Source organism: Pangasianodon hypophthalmus, chromosome 24 (genome assembly GCF_027358585.1).
Source record: "Pangasianodon hypophthalmus isolate fPanHyp1 chromosome 24, fPanHyp1.pri, whole genome shotgun sequence".
Classification (NCBI taxonomy): Eukaryota; Metazoa; Chordata; class Actinopteri; order Siluriformes; family Pangasiidae; genus Pangasianodon; species Pangasianodon hypophthalmus.
In genome coordinates, this window is record NC_069733.1 from 13,470,936 (window position 1) to 13,494,219 (window position 23,284).

Consider the following 23,284-nt stretch of genomic DNA (forward strand, 5'->3'; position numbering starts at 1 on the left):
CAGATATAGAAGATATTTTTTGTGTCAGATATAGAAGAGGTAATTAATACAGTGACACTGCTAATTTGTCAGTTATCCCACTATGTCTAATGAAGGGAAACAAAGCATTTATGTGAATTTGTCACACACTGTGACTGACATCTAACTGGATTTGACGAACGACCGTCTGTGAAATTTTGGCATAAATTCTATTATATTCTTCTTCTCCTCCTTCTCTAAAAAAGCTCAATATTTTCTGTAGAGTTTCAGTCATACATATCTAATTCCAACAGAGATGCAGGGGTTTCTGTAGGTGTAACATCCTTGCGCTTCTCCAATGAGCAACAGGGGGAATGACGAGTAATTGGACTATCAGGAGGCCGTTAACCTCTGCGATGTGAGATCTCAGCTCCTGAATCATCAGTTTCAGTTGAGCCATGTCTTATTAGCTAATTTGTTTAGAAAGTGAGTCAGATTGTGCTCTGGGCCTCAGCATGTAGGTGTTTGCAACACGTGAGCTGTTTATTCTGTGGTGTTTGGGTATAAATATGCCAGCCAGGCATGCATGCGTATGAGGCGAAAAGAAGAAGGAGAAAGTTGGCTGTCAGAGAGTTATTGCAAACACTGTGTCATACATCACTTTTTGACTTTGCTGGAAAGTTTCAGGAAGAAGGTATCCAGGTTATTTTCACTGCCCCTGGTGGTTAGGAGGGTTGAAGCTGAAGTGCAAGTAATAATAAATAATTACTTTAATTGGTAAATAAAAATGGTATTTTCTAATACCATAATAATGGTATTAGAATAATGAAAATAATGAATATATTCTATGTTGGAAATGTAAGTACATATGAAAAAGTAATGTTAAAAATGTAAGGTATACAGCAGCGCTCCATATTTCTATATCTGAATAAATTTTTTGATTTACCCTTCAGGTGAAATCTGAATGACTTTATAATGTTTCGAGCAGTATTAATTATTTATATTTTGATGTAATCATGAGGGTGAGTCAAATGAAACCTTTTTTTATTTTGCATTGTTTATTACAATTAGGGATCACAAAATTGTATCAGGTTTAAGGTAACAGTAGAAGGGGCTATTGAGAACAATGGGCCATTAGTACATTTTTACTTTTGCAGCCCGAAATTTAATGTACTGTTTCTCAATTTATGCGGCACATAAGGTTCTCATTTGACTCACCCTTGTACATATGTGTACTTGAAAAATATGCACCTTAGTACTCATTAGTACTGTACATAATAACTGCATTGTAGCACCAAATTTCGCTGTACACATCTGGTAGATTTTACAGAAATTTCTATGTATTTAAAATCTAATGATAAACATGTATCAGACTTGCAGTTACTTACCTATAAAATACTATGTACTTACTGTAATGTAAGCAAGTGTTACAAAAAAAACATGGGGAAAATTAACAAAAAAAGCCCATAAAGTCATGATTTGTGGTTTATTTCTTGCCTTTACAACAAAAAGGTACATAGTTTAGCCTTACTACTAAAAATAAAAAACAGCACATTCAGAACAAGCTTCAGCCCTGCCAAAGCATCAGTCCAAAAGGCCTCAACACTGTTTAAAATCACAGTACACTAACACACTGTTTCACTCGTACTGAGTTTCACTTGCTAAGCCCTTTTACCATCCCAGTTAGCAAGCTGGATTTACTTTAATAGAGTATAAAGACAGCGGCCAAATGTTCAATGCAACATCATTACATTAAAGAATACATAAATAACATAGGTGTAAAAATGACCTAAAATAAAACATATCAAGCAAGAATCCTAGTGTCAGACATGAAGAGGTAAACTCATGCCAGGAGCCTTCTGTGGTAACTGTGCGTTCTTTGGCAGGCCCAAAATTCTTGGCACATTTCAAATGTTTCATGTTGTTTGAGAATAAGTTCTGATTCTATAAGAGAGACATGTGGGTTCACGCTTGATTGTTCATAGAAAAAAAAAAAACACTGTCACTCAAATGTTGGCTATATTGCTAAAAGGCAATACATCAAAAATTCCTTTAGAGGGATACAAATGTATAGAAATCTTTGCTGTAACAAGAGAAAACTGTAGCTATAAATTGTGCACATCTAAAATAGTAAAGTGTCATCAGTCATACTAAAACTTAAAAAATGTCTCCATCCACTTTATCATGTGCATATACTTATTTGCAACTAATATTTTTTTAACCACAGTTGTGTGCACTGAACAGTATACATACAGTATGTGATACATGTTTACAACTTACCTTAACCTTAAACATCATCTTCTGACTTCACAGTTTTCTGAAAGTGCTCTTGTGAGTTTCAAGGAAGCTTTTATATACAGCTACAATGAATCCTTAACAAGTTAATTTCAACTCTGTACACTGCTTAATGTTCACTTTCAAATCTTTCTTTAACCTACCATGAAAGCTTTATGATTGTCTAACAAAGTCTATCAGGGATGTATTTTAAAGAAATGTCTGGCATGGGGTCAGAGTAATAAAGCCTTTATAAATGCTTATAAGGGACTCCTGAAATAATGTTTAAATAGTGTAACACAATCAACAGAATGTCAAAGTCAAAATCTACCAATCACAGTACATGAAATCAGCACATGAGCAAATAAAAACAGGGCTCTAAAGGACTGCCAGAGCAGGCAATGACATAATAATAATTGCTTATTCAGTGGTGTATACAGTACCATAATAGGCCTTGGTTGAGGTGAAAACACTGGTCTTTTCATTACATCACCTGGCGCTAAAATCTAGCTAGTTGGAGCCATATTAAGGCACTCAAGATTCTGTGATCACACCATTAAAGACTTGCAATGAGCGACAGCACCTAATAATCTGGTCACAGAGAACAAAGCACCTTTAGACTGCTGGGTTGGTTCTGAGAGTAAAAATGTATCAAATGGTTTCTATCGAACTTGCTGGTGCTAAAGGCAGCCCATCACTCTAAAGGACCTAAAGGGTTGTCCTAAATTCTGCTTTATCCAAAATTCAAATTTAAACTAGACTAAAGAAGGGAAAACATGTAAGAGGTAAAACAAATAAGCAGTACTGTCTGCGAAACAAGCATAGCATCCATCATCCACATTAAGCTTTCTTTAAATATAGTAGGAATTTATTCTTTCCCTTTTGCCTCAAAGTAATGGAGTGAAAAAATTGTGTAGAATATGAAAAAGGTCATGGATGAAAGCCATAGGCTTCAAGGTAGCAAACTGCTTAGAAAATCTTCTTTTTTTCTTCAGAAAGTCATTTTTTCCACCTGCTCTCAAAAGGGCAAAATATGATAAAAAGGGTAACAAAATATGAAGTTGACTTGCGGTCCTTCTTGCACATTTTCCATTCATCTGGATCGTTATTAATGTTTGTGAAAGGTAATGTTTATCTTAAAATAGAAATGATGATAAATCCGATTAAATGGCTTTAAGACTGGGGTAAGTGCTGTTTGATGATTTCTTTGGACTGAGGAGGTATCCTGTCCGGAAAGCGCACCTTGAATTCCACTATCATGTCCCCGCGCTGGGATGGACTCTTAGGTAAAGGCAAACCCTCACCCCGAAGTCTCTTTATGATTCCTGGTTTAATGATGTCGTTGCAGGGCAGCGTAATAACCTTGTTCTCTAGGGTAGGAATGTTCACCGTGCAACCACACAGGGCCTGGCAAAGGAAAATTTAGAGGGAATCTTGTTAGACAAATGTTATAACATTAGCAAAAAATGATCCCAATAATTTTAAAACCACCATAATATACATTCCTACTTACAGTAAAAATAACTATGTATGTACTGTCTTTTTTTTATACCACCACATTGTTGAATTCTGTATTTTGATTGGTTAGAAGGTTTATTTTAATGCTCCCATTCTTACCAACTTCATAATAACTCATTCACAGGACCTTGTATGGCAGACCTCGACAGATTAACCTGCTCTAAGCATAATAATAATCAGATTACACACAAATACATGTTATCTAACAAAGAAAAACATTATCATTGATATGGTGACCCTTTCAGGGAAGAGACACTGAATTGGTATTTATGGAAGGAGTCTGCAGTGTCAGCATTTTGTGACAGTCAGAAAGTTTTCTGCTACAAGAGAGTTTTTAGGCACTTTGAGGCACTTTGAGTTTGCACAACAGCACCACAAATCTTCATAAGAAAAATGCACAGAACGGTATGACGAAGCGAGGGTGGGGCTGATTTCTTTCTAGCCCAAACTGAAGATTTATGCAGCCTAGATTTGCTCTCCATTTGAACTGATATTTTATTTTTCCAGCCTGCTTCCCTGGCACATTCCTAACACATCATCAGTAGTGACTATCGTGGCAAAACTCTTCAGTTCAGAATAAAAAAAATAACTTTCAAAAGTCAAAGGGTTTCAGATGCCAAAAATCAGACATTATTGAATCAACCAACAAAGCCGAGATGATCATCTGATTTACATAGTCGTGGCTCATGCTTTTGTACATTTCTAAAACAATGATCTCATGAGATGGAGTTTTCTTTTTTCTTTTAATCACACACCTCCTTTTCACCACAATTATTTCACTGTCCCTTTATCTTAGTTTTAACTGTGGTGAGAGTTCAGTCAATTTATTTTTTTTTAAAAAGTTAACCTTCATCACAACTTCACCAATGCACTTCAGTCATCTGGTAAAGTGAAAAACACCCTCCCATCTGGACTGAAAAAGATACAGTTTATGAATGAGAACTGTGTGCTTATTGTTTTTCCCAAAAGCACAGTCCACCTGCAAGGTCACACCAGTTTGTTTTAGGTTTCATGAATCACATACACAAGTATTCTTCACACAGAGATATTCTTGTAAAATCATATACATAAAGTCACTCTCTTCATGAGTAAAATATACTAAATGTACTAATGTACTACATGTACTAAATCTCTCATCATTTATAAGTATTTGATTATACTTGATGGATTATATGATACTTATGATGCTGATACATAATCAGGAAAATTCGTCCATATGTCTGAGAAGGAGCATGTGAAATACAGTCATGGGTGTAATGAAGGTAGATGAGGTGGATTATTTACTTTTATTTTCCCCAAAATGCCTTTGGAGGAGAAACTGAAAGTAGTCGTCTAATCAAAGTTAAAAATGACAAGAAAGGACGACAGGCAACAGAACCGTAAATTTAGTGTTTTTTGATTTGAATTAAAGGGTTACAACTTTTCAGTTTGCCATGTTTGGAATCACAGCAGCAGGGCAATATGGATTAGAAACAATAAATTAGAAATCACTAATGCAGCTGCCTACCTGCCTTTAAGTGTGTGTAATAGTTTGTCCCACATAATGCCATCAATGAGACCTTGTGATATAATGCATCACTTACCCCCTAATAGTTTCATTCTCAAGCTACTGATAGATATTAGGCTCCCATATAATATCACGACCAGCTGTCACTGGTAATGAACACATGTTCATTTGATGCCTGGAACTGATTTATGAACTTCTTCAATTGCTTTGTCCTCATCTGTCCTCAACCATTTATGTCCACAAAATTTGTCCCCAAGTCTGTGAAAGCAGGCTCATAAAAAGCACGTTCTGAACCAACAAAAAAGGCCAGAATTCAGAGACCATGCTTTATGGTGACTCATCTGTAAAGAATGTATTGTTTTAATCTTTGAAACATTCGAGGGTTGCGTAAATGTGAATTAGTGACAGTCTGGTATCTGAGTGAGTGTGCCGGATGCTATAGTAGAGGGGGGTCAGTGGTGCAAAGTTAATTTTAGCTGCTGTTCTCATTTTGCAGTCCTAATGGAGCAACTGAAGAATCAGTTGAGGTTGTAAATACTTGGCAGGTTTGTCAGAGAGGTCAAATCCTTCCATGACTACAAAGAATCTTCTAGAGTTGGGAACCAGCCATTTCCACTAATCTTTGTTTGGCATATACAAAATGAACTCAAATTAAAGGGCTTGTTCTTAGATTTTCACAGTTTAAATCCAAGACCCAGCACATTTTGTCAAACCTCAGACCTCTCCATTACCTTTCTGTTGCAGGTTCTTAAGGGTACATTCGGAAACTTAAATTCAGCTTTTCAGGAATGGGCTTTCTATAAATATTACTCATTTCAGATTATAGAGGAGCAACACAGCCTGAATGAACTACGGAGCAGCTGTCCCAAGAGATAAGGAGATGTGTTAGCAATGACATCAGCGCTTTCTTTCAGGGCAGCAGCAAAGGGGAATTCGTGTTAAACAGGCCATGGCTGAAGCTCACACAAACATTTGGCCTTGCCAGCATGCCTTGCATTTTCATGACTGTCCTAATGTGGAACAATGGCTGAGGAGGTAAGTTTTGACATAAAGGGCCAAATAGCAACTATGGGATAGCTCCCTAAAACAAATCAACATAAATACAGTTTAATTAAGACTAAGCAATCTTTAATATGATATGAGTCTTCATCTGTGTTCACTAAGGATCACATTCGGCCTAAACTTATCTTGGTGATACATGGTCATTCGTGCCAAGTTACCAAGGAGGCTCTGAAGTTTACTCAAAACAAAGCTCTTGAGTACACTCAATACGCTCCTTAAATGTAGACCAAATTTCTGGAAAGATTTTAACCCCTAAAACCATGCGATCTGTCGAGTACTCTCCTAACTCCATTTAACACTCTTATAAGTTTCACTATATTTACTGAATAATTCACAGTAGCTACTGAATGATAAGCTGAATAATTAGCTGGGACTCTGAGGGGTAAACTCGCCTCTTTATCTGCAAATGTGATTATCATAAACTGGCTGACTAAGATTTACGGGCAAGTTGGCATTCCCATGAGACACCATGAGACAGATGGCAGACCAATTTATTGCCTCTGTGATATTAGAGCTATGTTAACTTCTCATCAAGTTTCAATGTGGGCCTCTAATGAGTACGATGAGGAGCAGAGGCATATCTAATGCCATCCTCCAGAAAAGATATTAAACGCTGTCCCAGATTAGAGGATCCAGAAAATGAAAACATGTTTTCATGGCACCCCGGCTATGAAGTAATGGACAATTGAACTGCTCAAGACATGCTACTAAACTAAATGCAGTCTGGTCTATTTTGAGAAAAGTAGGCTATGTTCTTATAGGCTTGCAGGCCCTTGAGACATTTCCTTGAAATGAGTTTGAATTTGCTGGCACAGGAACCCTGCTGTCATGAGTGAAGTGGAGACATAATTGTATTTCCCTTGACTGCTGAAATGATAAAGCTTTCAGACAGCCAGGTGAGGAAAAACACCCACTTCTTTTAGCATTACAAGTGATTATGGTGATGCTCTGAAACACTCTGTGGTGACTCAAGATTCCATTAAAGCTATTTTGAAATAATTAAGTGAGAGGCTGAAAGTGTTAGTGATGAGTTAGACCACCTATTTTTAGTAAGAATGTATTACCCATTTTCTTATTATTTTTCACCAAGATTTGATGATTAATTAGGAGTTAGTTAAGAGTTAAACAGTCTGAAGGCATGTCTTCAATGCACTAAAAAAGCTTCACTGAGTCACACTACAGGGAATATCAAAGCTTCTATGTAAAACCCAAAGGCAGAGTGTTTCCTTTCAACGAACGTTCCAAGCAGAACCTCTTCAGCAAGCTAACAATATATAACTATCCAGAAACCCTATTCGTGTCTACCTGGTACCTTTGCTCACAAATATCTTACCCTGAATTTTTTCTTTCAAAGTAGCCCTTACAATTAAACCAGCTGCCAAAAATACACAATGCACGACTGTTACACACTTGCATGACAATTATATCCGCTTGGTTTGCTGGCTAGACCTTCTCAGAGCGAGGACAGTGTGCTGTGGCGCATGACACTGCAACATGACATTCTTCTGTGCTCACACTTTAGTGGGAGAGGATAAACTAAGTAAGGGTCCTGACCAGGCAGAAAAGCTGACTCCATTTAGCACCATTCTAAAGCATGGAGCTTTCAAGCCCTCATACATCAAGTTTTATCTGAGGCACCACAGCACAGGACAGGAATAGATTATCTGTGCTTGTTCCTGAAATCAAATTATTGAGGAAAAAACTTCTAATGTGTTCATAGGGGAGAGCTTGAACTTCACTAAATGGTGATTGTTTGTGAAAATACTATTTCACATGCACTGTCCTGTTTGGTTAAAACTATGTCTAGGATGTCCTTAGTCTCCACACTCTACATAAATTTAGTGAGGTTAACAAGGTCAATACTTAATCTGGACACAACTGGCATGCTGTGAGCTAAGCCTTCCATTTCATCCTATAAGAGGAGAAAAATGAGGAGACAGTCGCCAGTAATAAGACCACAGTAAATCTGTCTAATCTACGTCTGGGCCTCAACAAGTCACAGAAGCCAACTGATCAAACAACCAAGCTCATTGTATCTGAATGCACAGGAGCCTAAGGAATGTTGGAAATGCTTTTTGAATACACTCTTTGCGAGATTTTTGTGGTATAATTCATAAATTGGGTAATTAGTATATGTTTTGCATCCTATCAGACACGTGTAAATCAAAGTTTAAATACAGATTTCTTTTCACACTACAGTGTAAATCCCATCGAATGAGTTATGTTTTGAAGACACTCACAAGCTCCTTTAACTGTAAAAGGTTGGAGCAAATATAAGATGATGCATTTGGAGGATGAATACATTTCAGAGTGTGTGTCTTGTAATCCACATTTGAGTCTGTCAAATAAAATATTAAAGCGAGCATGCAATTTAAAAAAAAGCCAATATCACACTCAGAGAGTATGGCAAAAATTTGTATGGATTGAATAAATTTATCATCAACATGCGAAACCTTCTCTGCACTATTTTCACCGCATATACCCAAATTCTATGTATTGAAAATACACTTGATAACATACAATGGACTGAAAGGAGCATTATCTTAGCTAGACAGTGTAGTACTAAAAGTATCAGCGTATGTGTTTACAGATGAACATCCCAGATACATAATATATTATGGGAAAGAAACCAGTCTGTTTTGGGTGACAGGGTGCTGCTCAACACCTTTTTTGGTCTTCACTAACTTACTCATGCCATCTTGTTTGCAGATCCTTACCACCTTAAATAGGACTGTTAGCAATATGAACAGTTGGCTCATTATGAATGGTCAAAGATCTGGTGAAATATTGCAGTTTTTGTCCAGTTTTCACACACATCTGGTCTAAATTAAACTTGGTCCTAGCAAAAACATCCAGTGTGCTGGATCAGAACAACAGAAGATACCTGGTAGCAAAGGTTTTTAGACTATTTCAATACAAAAATAGAGAGCAGAAGGCTGCTAGAAGTAGCTGTGCTCCTAAGTCTTCTAATGATAATCAGACAAGAGGTGTCATAATCCAGTAACATTTTAATGACTTCGGTCCTGTTTGGTATAACAAGCACTTAATACTTAATACTTAAACCCTTAGTACTCTACTCTAGACCAACTACTTGAGTACTACTCAAGTCAAATTTATAACTTGCTAGCAGTATAAGTTATGATTATCAGTGGTTATGGAGCCTTCACAAACACTTTACTAAAATGGTCAGTGAGCTTGGCTGCCTGTGCAAGTTTCTTGAACTAGTTGTTGTTAAGCCTCTGCTTAAGAAGCTACCTTTCTGACCTCTCAAAGTTTTCCTCTCCAACACACCTTTTTATCTACAATTTTGGAGAAAGTCCAAAGGCTATGTTCTTTTTTAAGTAGAAATAACCAGCCTGATGAGTTTTCTATGTTTCTGGAACTATCTTCTTACAGAATCAGGTCAGTTATCTACTTGTATACAGCGTTTGGCACTATCAACTCATATTTTAATAGACGGTCTTGCATGATTTAGATCTCACTTGGCAGACCATTACTGGTGGAAATTCCTCAGAGCCAGAAAAAGTGTGATTATGAAGCCCAACAAGGTTATGTTTAGGCCCCTAATGTTCTCCTTTTATAAAATCCCTTCATTGACTTTCACTGATTCATTGACTATGCACAATTACACTTATCTGTTTGGTCTATACTAATATTATTTGAAATGTGGCTCAGAAAATGTCTTAAAACACATTTTTTCATTACTGTAAAACAAAAACACTTTCTGTTGAAAAAAGTAAGACCTCAAGGGAACTGCATCAAAGTCACCTTTGATACGTCTGCAAGAAAGTGAAAAAAAAGTACTCACCTCCTTAAGACTGACGTTGGCAGAGTATATGATGTTGGAGCCATCCCTCTTGAAGTGCGGATGCCCCTTGTCTTTGAGCACAAACACAATATCGGCCGGAATGTTCTCAGGTGTCTCATCGCCCTCCTTAGGGAAGGTGATCTTGGTCCCTTCTTTCCAGCCTCTCTTGATGACAATATTAAGGATCTTGTCTTCTGTCCGCATTGTTCTTCCATCTGGGTTGAGGCGGCGGCGAGTAATGCGCATGCGTTTAGTACATCCATGGAAGATTTCCTCCAGAGATACCCGCAGCTCGTGTACCACAGGAGGATCCTGTACCTTCCTCCTGGTGTTGCTGCTGCTGTGCAAAGATTCATTACGAGGTCTTCGACCTACCCCACGATGGAACCCATTGAGACCATTGAAGCCAAAGTGGCTGAAGGAGCTGAATGGGTCATCATCTCCATCCATGTCAATGTCCATATCATGGTCTCCAGCACCATTGCTGGTGTTCCAATGACGTCCAGAGCCAAAGAAAATATCAAAGGGGTTAGAGCCACCAAAGAAAGATGCAAATGTGGCGTGTGGATCTCCATGGAAGGTGTAGTGATATGTAGTCCCTGGTCCACTAGATGAGCCAGTTCCTCCACTTTTGAGTCCTGAGAAGATATAATAATAATAATAATAATAATAATAATATGTTTAGATGTTTGGAAATAAAAGCGTCTCTGTGTCTAGAAATATAAATATGGTTTTAGATTTGTTTACCCAAATACAATTTCTCACTCCTATTCTGCATATGAGCTGTTTGATTATCTTCTTTAGGATCTTAGGAGTTATTCTAACACTTCAGAGAGACAAACAAAATTTGAATGTTCGTCTTCCTCAAAACTAGTCAAGTACCTCAGATGTCTTCAGATGTCTTCTAAGCACTCTTTAACACACTGTTATGCTATGGGGCGTTTTGATCACATATTTTACGAAGGGTCACTGCAAATCAATACAAAGTTATTCTTATTAACCCTTATGATGAAATATTTCTATCCTAATGGGAGTGGTCTCTACTAGGATGACTCCATCCACAGGGCATGAGGGCTCAATGAATGCATTGATTAGTATAAAAATGATATAAATCATTTGCTATGGTCTTCACAGTCACCAGATCTCAATTAAGAGATTTCTGAGAGACATGTTAAACAGTGATGGAAAATCTTTTGGAAGAGTAGTGTTCATCCCTCCAATTCCAGAGACTTGTAGAATGTAGGTTGAAGCATTGAAGCTGCTCTGGTGGCTCGTCATAGACTGACACCTTAGTAAGACACTTTTTGTTTTGTTTTTTTTTTCCTTTAATTTGTCACCCGTCTATATCTTATGTACATTATTTGTCTGTATATATTATAATATATAAATAAATTGCCATCCCTTGAAGGGAATGCATAGGCAATGAGCCAGTAACATTTCATTAACTGGGTATCAAAGGGTTCAATCTTTGGTCCAATGTTATTCACTAATACGGCAAACCACTGTATCCTGCAAAACACCTATACTGGTTCTGAGAACTCATATCAGCCATAGTGAGTAAAAGACAAATATTTTTGTTCTCAAATAATGTGTCAGCCCTTAAGAAAAATTCAGTCTGCAGCAGCCTCTGATGGTTTCTCACCTACTGCTGCATAGACCACTGTAACCACTGAGTGCAAAAATGTCAATCTTTCCACACTTCATTTTTCAGGAGTTCTACATCATCTGAGTATTAATAACACACCCCATGTTGTTGAATTTCTCAGTATGAACAGTGATTTGAGGCATAGAGTTAAAATTTTGTCCATGTGTTTATAGGTTTAGAAATTTTACAAGACAAAAAAATACTCACTTGGCTTTTTTTCTTAACACAAATATATTTTTGGCTATATAACATACTTGTGCTCTGTAAAGCGGGGTATATGCACATCTTATAGATGATAATTTTGTAGACAAGCTATTTCAGAGCACCAATTAGCAAATGTCAGTTAACTCTGCAACTAAATTTGATTTGGTTGCAACTGCTCATACTTCTCCAGCAAGGAGCCTGCCAAGAGTGTGTGTCACTCTCTTTCTATTTTGGATACTGAGAAAAGACAACACACATTTGGACAGATGGGTACAGTACACAGACATTATCTGTCATAAACAGCCTACCTTACTTCTATTCTTATCCTTTAGTGAGCATAAAGTGGTCATTGTGCACTTACATGTCAAAATGTAACCTGAATCAGAGGAAACAGAATACAACTACATCACGTTAGCATGGAAGCTCCCCCTGGTCTGAGCAGTGTTATGTCCTTTCACCTTTATAGATGGCATTACATGTTTGTATTACAAATAATATAGCTTCTGTAAGGTCCACACAGTTAATATCCTCTAACTTCCATCCTCTGTAACTCTTGAGCTTTCTTTTTTTTCCATCCTCTGTAACTCTTGAGCTTTTCTTTTATTTTTCTTAAATTAAAAACATTTAATTCAGTTAGTGGATATGCATCCTCCTTGACATTACCTTGGAACAGACTCCTCAGGCCAAATAAAAAAAAGAAGAGACAAACAAAGCATTGAAACATCTATATCTGTTTAGAAATTAATCTAATTAAATTGTATTTCAGGTTGCTGTTTATGGGTGGTTGCATTTAGCACAGTGTCTCATTTAATGTCCCTTCAGTTGCAATGATATGCAGAGCTGAAGAGTCTCAAATCTAATGCTGGGTCCCCAGAGAGCTATGTAATATCAAACTGTGGGATGTTATCTGCCGCTACATACTAAATACTCAATGCCTGAGGAATGTCTGGGAAACTTTGAAGACTATACAAGAACAACAACAACAAAAAAAGGAACAGTCTGCAAATTTCTCACAGCTTGATGTAATAGTATATACCATATAGGATCCAGTAGAACAAACATCATTGTATGCCTACCAGATCTAAAACTCACAGTACACATCTGAAAAGCAAGAATATATAGCTCTCTAAAAATAGATGAGTCATTCTGGCAGGAGGCCTAGTATGTATACAACCAGGGAAAGACACAGCATTGTAGGCCACAGGACATACGCATATATGTATATATCATAGATCTCTTGCCTTTATATGCAGGCCTCAAATGCTTTAAAATAATATGTATAACATTTAAAAAAAAAAAAAAAAAAAAAAAAGATATATAATATTATTACTGCTGCTTAGACCTCCAAAAAACCAGGATGATAAATGTCTTTCAAACCCACATAAACCTTTTTTACAAATCTTGTGCCACTTACCATCCTCTCCATACTGGTCATAAATAGCCTTCTTCTTTGGGTCACTCAGGACTTCATATGCCTCTGCTATTTCTTTGAATTTTTCTTCTGCATTAGGATCCTTGTTTTTATCTGGATGGAACTTGAGGGCCATCCTCCTGTAGGCCTTTTTGATCTCCTCCTCATTGGCACCAGACTGAATGCCCAGGATCTTGTAGTAATCCTTTCCCATGGCTTAGAGTGATAATGTCCTTCAAGAACCAGCCTTTCCTACTGGGAAGCAATGGGAAGGACAGGTTAGCCTTAAACCAAATGCTGTACTGAATATAAATGACTGTCAAAAAAAAAAAAAAAAGCAATATATGAAGCAATATGCATCACAGGATTCCCACCAGCACCATTAAATAAGAAATAAATAAGAAAGCATTTTTTTTATTTTAGAAGATCACAAGTTGGACAAAGTTTGGGTTCAACAGAGCATCAATGATTGTAGATTATGAAATTAGTCACTTAACAGATTACACCTACCTTGAACAACAATCATGGTCATTTTGAATTTTTACTCTGATCAATGATTTTGCAGCTTTAAAGTCACAGGTAAGGGTCTTTTATATCAATATTCTGTCAAATTTGAGAAGTTTTTAGGACAGGTTACCTAAAATCGGGGCTCAGCCTTATTAAATGTTAATCCATGATGCTGAAATAGTGTTGTCAGGCAGCCAATGTTTCTGAGTTTCTAAGCTGTCAGTCTAATTAAGAATGCATCGATCCAATACCAAGTCTGATACTAGCTTGAAATGGTGGAATGGTGGCAGGCAGATTGGATTTGACATATTCACTGATCCACTGACATAATTTAAGCTGCATGTCTGAGGTGCTGACTGACACACATCTAACACAGAACTCTGGAAACAAATTGGCTTAAAGCCTGCTGTCATCACTCCTCTTATGTTTTGCATAACTTGGCAACAAAACCATGCAGAAAGTCAGCTTGGTTACTGTAAAGATGTCAGGATCAGATCAGTACCAAGTATCATCCACTACTCCGAGCCTTGATATCAGTTTTTTGGGATCTGTGCATGCCTCAATCTAATCTGAAACTAGCAGTGAATTGCATTCTGATTGGTGAATCTCACAAGCAAATCAGGGGTCTTAAGCAAATCGTGACAAACTCTGCCAGTGTTAGCAGGATATAGTTCTCTCCCAGCTCTGACTGTAACCTCCTCATATGCGGTATGACGTCATGTGGCGACACGGACGGTGATGAAGAGGGAAATCGGTCGGTGACGGATCAAAGTTGCTGACGTCACTATGGCATAAGAGTCTCGTGGTCTCCCGGTATTCCTCAGTAATTGGAAAATAATTGGACGAGTGTCCTCATCCTTGTAGCTTAAAAAGGCAGCACTAGAGACTGACAGCAGGCAAAGCAAATATAAATAGCGAATTAAAGGAGAAGAAAAAAGATTTCACGCGTTTGATTTTAATGACTGACTATAAGCACCTCTGGAAATAGTACTGGGGCCTGAATTAATCTGCTAAAATATGACAGTGATATTAATCATTTATGATGTAGCCTATATACAGTGATCTTTGCCTTGAAATACAATTAGAACAGACTTCATACTATATTCCAGAGAGCACCATGCCATCTATTTCTCTGAGCAGTTACATTAATAGCCACAATCTCCAGGAAAAAAAAAAAAAAGCTCAATACCCATAATGTGTTCATTCATTCTGACTGGAAGCACACCATGTTTCAGAGGGTGACCACGTGACCATAAACATAAACATCCTTTCTGTTCTATTCGCCTGTAATTGAGAACTGTAATTCTAAATAAAGAAGAAGAAGTCGCCTATGTGAGCTTAAATCTCACCCTCGACATCCCTGACGCTGCTGTAGTCACGAAGCTTAGCCCTACATCTCACAAAGGTCCCACACAAACCCACACTGATCCAAAAGCACTGATTTCTCATGTTAATAGTGTTAAAACCTGAAAAAGACAAGCGCTACCCTTACCGTGTCCGAGTATCGCTCTGCTGACTGGCGCCTGCCGCTTGGCTGAAACGGAACTCCATTGGCTTAGCCACGCCCACCGGCACAGGGCGCTACAGTGATTCCCTTTGAGCCGCCTCCACAGCACAGCATCACATTTCCCATGTGTTGATTAGAAGAGAAGCATCTCATCTCATCTCATCTCATCTCATGCATCATCCGCAAATATTAAAAAATACATGAAATGAAGTCTGTGTTATGGTGCACATCATTGACTGCCTGGTTTTCTAGAGATCAAGACAAAAACCTGAGTGAAAAATGACAAACCAGCTTCCTGCTTCCTGGGTGTTCCAGCCACTGAAGCTAGTGCAAGGAAATCCTGTGGAGAGAAGGAAATAAAGACAAATTTGGTTGGGTTATATCTTGCACGTCATAGAGATCTCTGCAGAGAGAGAGAGAAAGAGAGAGAGAGAGAGAGAGAAGAAGAAGAAGAAGCATGGATGAGAGCACAAAGATAGTTTCTCTAGTCTCAAACTTTTTGCAGCCAGCTGAAGCCCTTTTAAGTATAAAATAAATTCCATGGCCCACATCTGAACTTAATCCAACTAAGATATTAGACTCATTGTTTCAATGTGTACAATAATAATTTGCTTATTCATTACAGCCACAAAGTTTTCTATTCCTGAACTTTCCACTGACAGAACATATCAGGTGTGTAAACCTCAGGCTTCCACAAGACACGATACGATATGGAAATTTGATGATACCACTGAATCTGCTACAATAGGATACATCACGATGTGATTCAATTTAGTGGCCTCCAAATGATGTGACCAACTTTGTTCAGAATCTGGGGTAAGCCTGCTGTTAATTCACAAATGATGATGAAGTAGTGAAGAATTATTATTATAAGTATCAGAGTTACGGTGAAATCATCTTGCTAGTCTCTTGACACATCAGTTTACACACCAGTTGTTGTTTTTTTCAATAATAATCAATTATAATCCATAATACTACTTAAGAGTTGCTTGGTTATTGAGATTTTGATTAAATCTATTCAACTCAAGTGACTGGTCCAACAGTGTACCCAAATATTCCCAGCATTAGTATATATTTATGTGGGTTGTGATTTTGTGACCACTGTAACAAAACACAGTCCCTCTGGCTATGCGTTACTGACCCCATTTTGAGAACCATTTCTGGTCTTTACTAAGCATGCCTGGAATATTAAGCTTTCACTACTTCATTACATTAACATTTAGGTTTAAATATCAGTTAGAGATTCATTCAATCTTGTATGTGATGTGGTTTAAATGTCTGAACTGGCAGCAGGCAATGAATGACAATAGTAGAAGTGTTTCAGGATCTGGCATCAGTATCACACACCAAGCAGCAAGAGTACACACAAAGGGTATTCCCAGTCCAGTGTACCGTATGATATTGTCATAGCAGCTGTTCAACAACTCTAAGCTAGCATTAGTAATGAGATGTGTGAGACTGGACAATTGAATTACCCTGTGTTGTTTTTACAGCTTCTCAAATGTCCACCATAGTTTATTATTTCATCCATGCAGAGTTTATTAATGCATAGAGGAGCATTTGTGCTCTTGTTATGATTAACCTTGTCACCTAGTAATTCTGTTTTTTAAGTCACTGGCAATTTCATATATTCTTCTGCAAATATAATTGCATGCTCAAACATCTTGAAAATAGACAAAGTTAATATATCTGATATTTCTCATTGTGTGATTACCAGAAAATAATTATGAAATTGCATGAGTTTTTATAAACAGTTCTTGTCTTTGGTGAGTCTCTTTGGATAAAAGTATCAGTAAAATGTGAATGATATTTTGGACAAATGCATGAAGACTGTAAAGTTCTTACTGTATATAGTAGATGCTCTGTCTACACTTAATGACATACATGTCTATTAACTCTTGTGGTCAAACTTAGCTTTATTATTATTATTATTATTATTATTATTATTATTATTATTACTACTACTACTATTACTACTATACCACTAAGTACTGCTTTTGGCGGACTTTTTAAGGCCAGATGTTACATAGGAGAAGCACTCATTAGTGACAAGTGCAAAGGATGACCACTTATTGATCCTTTCCTTTCAACCTATCACTCAAATTTGATGATGAGCGAAAGCTACTAGAAACAATGAAGAACAGAGTAGAAATTACTTCACACATTTGCGTGCATGTACATTTGTTCAGTTAGTCTGTTACACTAGATAAGTTTTCAAACCCCGAAACAGTGAAAAAAATAACTAAAAAACAAATTGTTATTTAATGCTTATAGAGATAATGACCATCATCAGAATGAGTGTGCCACTGTCATTGCAGCTGTGAGTAAAGTAGCATTTATCTTTTCGCACCAAACGGCCGGTGTGACTCAGCCAAGACTGAAAGAAAAAGGCAGGGAGTGGGAGAGAGTGTTGTGTCAAAGTAGTTATGCACAGTATATGCAGTAATAGTTTTCTGATGGGGTACCACCTACTGAAATCCTGTGAATCCTACTTTTAATGACTCATCTACCTGACTGGCAGTACATATATAATAAGACTAGGGGTAAGTTATTCCACAGTGTGAATAAAGAGTCCTTAGACTCTACAAGAGTACAATACAGTATACACAGAAAAAGAGGATAGACCACAGTCACACGCTGTTAGGCCAACCTGACTCCTATTGACTGCCTAGTCCTCATTTTTCCTATCTACAATCAACTTCCTTTGCGATTAGATGTTATATAATCCACCAAAAGCGCCCTCTCGTTTTTTTTTCTCTGTAATGCCATGGCCTTAAGAGCCCATTATCTGACGGAGAGCTTGGACTAAAATTAGGTATTATGGTGCCCACATTATGCAGTGTTATAAGAACATTCTATGTTGCATACAGCTATTCACAGAAAGGAAGGTTAGTTATAGGTAGGCTTTTCGACTCATCATAAGAACATTTGGGTGTTATAACCACTATTTGTTTAGCGATGCAAGTAGCAAAATCTTTAACCCGATAAGGTACTTTCTTAATCAGAAATCACTACTTCATTATGTAAGAGGCAATCAATCACTTCTGTAAACGTCTCGCAACATGTTTAAAAATGTAGGATAGTTAATAATCTGCTGTGATCAGCATGGTATAAAGACACAACTGGGACAGTCTGTGTCATTCAGATCTGATTTTTATTTGATTACCTTGTTTGCTGACGGGATTCTGTGGGGTTTTTTTTGGAATATTTAATGCTGCATGGTGGGTTGGAGCAAAACTGACTAGTAAACAGGTTTTAGAAATACAATTGATCATATTGCTACCGAGCAACCCAAGACAAAAAGGCTTTGCCCTATTGTAGAATGTTGAGATTGAAACCACAGCCTTCTGTAGCCAGGACCCAAGAGAGCAAAACTGGCTCTGTGGGCGGGACGTGGGCGGGACGGCATGCTCTCGCTTCTCTGTCAATCACAGTGAGTGACACTAGCCAATCATGGGTGTCTGTGAGCTCATGTATGCAGAAGACGGTAGATAGCAGGGCAGTTAACTTTTACTCTCCCCATTTGGTAGCTGTCATATGATAGGGGAAAGCTGGCTAGTGGGTGGGTTATTGGCAAATTTGGAGAAAAATGGAGAAAAATGAAAAAAGGAAAGAAATACATTTGATCATGAAGCAAGTTGTTCAAGGCTATTATTGGGGTCTAACACAACATATTTTACACATAAAACATAATAATCAGATGTACTCCAGATATCTTGATGAACATGAGTAAATCTTTTATTTTTTTTTATTTAATTTTAGTTTCTCTGTTAACCTCAGTTTAGCCTTGTATTATGAGTAAGATCCAAGCAAAATTTTAAAGAACAAACCAACACATTGAGCATGACAATGTGGGATTACATTTACTCTTTACTTGCTTGCATTTCATAAAATCACACTTCTGAGACAGGTTGTCTGTTTCAGACCCAGTGACCCTTTAACCTGCATTTTTTTTTTCTATCTTACCCCATGGGATCCCCAGGACTCAGATTGGGAATCTCTATAACAGTGATCTTAATAGTAGTCAGTGAAGATTCTCATATACAGTATACATACAGTGTTTAACATATTTCAGGAAGGGAAAATGTACATTACAGCTGTTTTAATATTCAGAAATTCAAATATTCAGAAACCTTCCATTTTATTCACAATTTTAAAAAAATATAATTCTGTTTAAAAACAAGTTCTGTTTACTGGGCACTTTACAAGCAAAGATTGACCCATAGTGGTCATTGTAAGCACCACAAACATCATTAATTTCTCCATAAATTACTTACCATCAGCCATGCTTGTGTGTTGTAAGGTCAAAAGTTTATTTTAATCAATTTTCTGATATATAAAACTAAAAAAAAGCTGTAATTAAATGTAGAGGGTTATCCCTGATTTATGCTAAACAAGTAGATGGATAGCATTGTGTATGTTTGATTCTGCTTTCACAGCAATAATTCACAAGGTACTGTATACATGGAAAGTAACTTCATTCTGATCTTTCTGCTTTCATGGATTAATTCTTCATGAGTGACTCTTTAGTATGCCTCTGCCCTGAAATGACCTGCATAATGTCATGCAATGCATGATCCACATGTATCATGAACAAAAACAAACAGGTGGTATGTGCAAGACAATCCGTCACTGCAGGAATGATAAAATGACCAAGCTCCTAGCCAATTTGCTTCTGACTCTGAAGGTCAGAAGCAGATGAGGCGTTCATGAATAGGATGAGAAGGCAAAAAGGAACAGATCCAGAACAGTGGTGGAGAGAAGATAAGAGCGATATTCACATACATGTTTAACAACTCTCATTACTGTTGCAAGGATAGGTGATTGTGTGTCCAATCGAGGACCACATGGATGAGTGTAGAAAACTCTGGCTATTAATTCAACTCAAAGTAAAAACTGCATTTTCTGCAAACCTAAACAATGGTGCAGTTTCATGAAATAAACAATATACAATGTCTGGAACATTCTGGACTGGTCTTTGTGAGATTTGATGGATACTGTCCAAAGCCTTATTTTATTCACCATGGGATTTTTCTAGGCCGGATAGTAGGCGTATGGTATCCAGTGTTTCCTCCATCTCTCCTCTTTCTTTCATCCCCCGCGTCTAACACAGTGACCTAAGTGCCTGTGTGTGTGTGTGTGTGTGAGAGAGAGAGAGAGAGAGAGAGAGAGAGAGAGAGAGAGAGAGAGAGAGAGAGAGAGACTATGGGTGATAAGCTAGATAGCTAAAACCCAATTAGCAAAGTGAACATTATGAAAACTGATTTTCTCTCAGTAACAACTTAGCATTATGAACGAAATCAAGGGAGACTCACTGAGTTTAAGCTACTGCTAAAATCATGGCCACTGCACACACAAAAAAAAGACATAGCAGGTAGAGCTATGTCATCGTAACCAGTGACTACATTTCCTAAATGAATAATGACACTAGGCAGTGCTATCTTTAAAGTCTGGCTCTTCCCTGTTGCCGTCAGCTTCCACTTGAATGAATATCCTCTGAGAAGATTTTGCCACACAGTCATTGGGATATTACATTATGATGTGTACAATAAAAGATACAACAGGCTTGATGAAAAAAAAAAAAAAAAAAAAAAAAAAACAGAATCAGCTTTACGAGTATTTTTTTTAGTAATGAAAACCTATTAAAGTCATTAAGCCATGTGCTGAATGATCCAATCACATTGCTATTTTGGATTCCATTTGATCATACTCTAATTCTACCGGACGGATATTCCTAGAAGACATAAGCCTCTGACATGTTGATGAAGCAAAGCAGTAAAGTGCAAATGGAAAGTTTGAGTACACCTAGTCAATAAATACATGGCAGTCATTTTACAAGGTACTTTCCTTCTATTAAAACAAGTATATGACTCAGCAACCTTCTTTAAATCCACAATGTCACTCGCCGACCATGAGGAACTTTGACAAATGCTTCCATATGTCTGCTGTCAAGAGCTTGTAGTGAAATTAAAAAAATGTGGCTGTGGCTACTCAACAGACTTAATCATGAAGATCTGGTAACCTTCACTGCCAGCCAAATTAGAACGGATCTATCATAAACCCGCAGGCAGCTCATTCCCGGAGATCATGTCATACATTGCTGTCTTGGAAGGCCAGAGTCTTGCAAAGTTTGGTGATTTCCCCGTTCAACACTCAAAGTATGCCTGGTACTTAACCTGTGAATTCAGTGGGTGTCTGAAGAGGGAAACCACCAAACTGTGCTAGACTCTAGTGCTCCAAGATCCAGAATTGCTGCCCCTGCTATATGTGTGTCTTTTATTAGTGGTGTAATAAAGATAGGCCCCCACAAGTGCAGGCCATCAGCATTATCTATTGTCTCTAGACCACAGAGATCTTTGGCTGCTAAAATGCACTCCAGTAAAGAATGCTTTAGTGATTAAAGATTTATGCCATGGGTTTAGTCTTTTAAATCTAGGAAGAGTTAAACCATTAAATATGCAATTAAAGATTCATAGACAGTAAAACTGGAAAACAAATTTCCATAAATAAATATGTGGTCTGCCCAAAGTGCTTAATTATAGTGATACAGATTTTGGTCCAATTATATTAGATTATTCCAATAAGTGAAAATGATTTTTTTGTAATCATTTTACTTATTCCTTGGTTAGATTTTCAAATTTAAGATTACTTAGAATGCGGTGATTTAAAGAAAAATGGTAAAATGTATACGACTACAGCAATCAGTGTTAATTAAAATACATACATACATTGTGTGTGTATGTATATACAGTATACACACACACATACATACATACATACATATATATACATACATACATACATATATATATATATATATAAATTACCCAAGTTTTGTAAAATACTCATGTAAATAAGAGACAAAAAGATACTAGAACATAAAAAATAACTTGCTTATTGGCAGAATTCCGTCCTCTAATACATAGGAAACTTATTAAAATACTTACAAGTGACTATGATTAAGCAAGTTGATTTTATTAAGGACATCTACCATATAGGTGCACTCTGTAGATATATAATTACTGATTACTGTAGCTAACTGTTTGTTAGGCCACATCTGAAAAGGTTATGAGTGTGGCAGGCACTATGACACACACACACTTCCACTGTGTAGGTGTAAAGCAGAGCTCATCTTTTTCCATGCATAATTTGCGGTAATTGTCCTTTAGCACTTAATCAGTGTCAGTATCTGCCCACAGGACTGCTGCTGGCTGGGGAATTTTGATTGGTGAGCTGTTTCTCAACCTAACTGAGGTGTTAAAAAACCCCAATAATGCTATGCTGGGGTTCATCACACAATGAAAATCTGATCAGCAGGAAGTCTACTGTGGTTCCTTTTCAGTGATGGATTGGGTAAAGGAGAGCTGACTCTATTTATAGAAACAGCAAAGCAACAGTCAGTATCTAAATATATAAAGTGCAAAAAAAAAAAAAAAAACCCTAGCAACGGTGGATATGTGCTAGAATGGGGTTAATTGAAGGTCATGCTCTATGTTTATGGCAGTGTGCTGGGCAACGTGACTTTCCAAGGTTCAAATAAGGACAGATCTCAGTGTTGTACTGCTGCTGCCTCCACAGAGCCGTTGCTGAGGAGATGTTAGAGCAGCACTGCCTTGCGCATACAAATGAAATCCTCATTCCCTCAAGCCTGAAGGGAAATCCAATGTATGGGATTTAGAGCAAAATCCTGGACACTACACTCTGGTACAAAAGGAAAATGTTGCTTTTATATTAGACACCCCAAAACAGTGGATCGAAAGTCATTCAAATCAGTGGATCCAAATCGATCTCTATATCTTTATATGGGGGCTTCACATAGATGTCTGGAAATATTGTTGACTATGCCAATACCTGGCCCTCCAGCATGTTTACAACAGACCTGT

At 37.4% G+C, this 23,284-nt stretch overlaps 1 protein-coding gene across 4 annotated transcripts; it reads right to left on the reverse strand.

Moving 5' to 3' along the window:
• Nucleotides 1-1,425: 1,425 nt before the first annotated feature.
• On the reverse strand, nucleotides 1,426-15,506 carry dnajb5 (DnaJ heat shock protein family (Hsp40) member B5). 4 transcript variants are annotated; one of them, XM_034298898.2, is made up of 4 exons: nucleotides 15,387-15,506; nucleotides 13,391-13,642; nucleotides 10,128-10,765; nucleotides 1,426-3,639 (listed from the first exon to the last, which is right to left on the reverse strand). In XM_034298898.2, the coding sequence occupies exons 2-4, from the start codon at nucleotides 13,599-13,601 to the stop codon at nucleotides 3,406-3,408; spliced, it is 1,083 nt and encodes a 360-aa protein (XP_034154789.1). In that variant the 5' UTR covers nucleotides 13,602-13,642; nucleotides 15,387-15,506; the 3' UTR covers nucleotides 1,426-3,405. The 4 variants fall into 4 exon arrangements, with proteins under 4 accessions (XP_034154789.1, XP_034154790.1, XP_053085142.1 ...); XM_034298899.2 differs by having other exon boundaries at nucleotides 13,391-13,639; nucleotides 15,387-15,495; XM_053229167.1 differs by lacking the exon at nucleotides 15,387-15,506 and adding an exon at nucleotides 14,506-15,373 and having other exon boundaries at nucleotides 13,391-13,639.
• Between the last annotated feature and the right edge of the window lie 7,778 nt (nucleotides 15,507-23,284).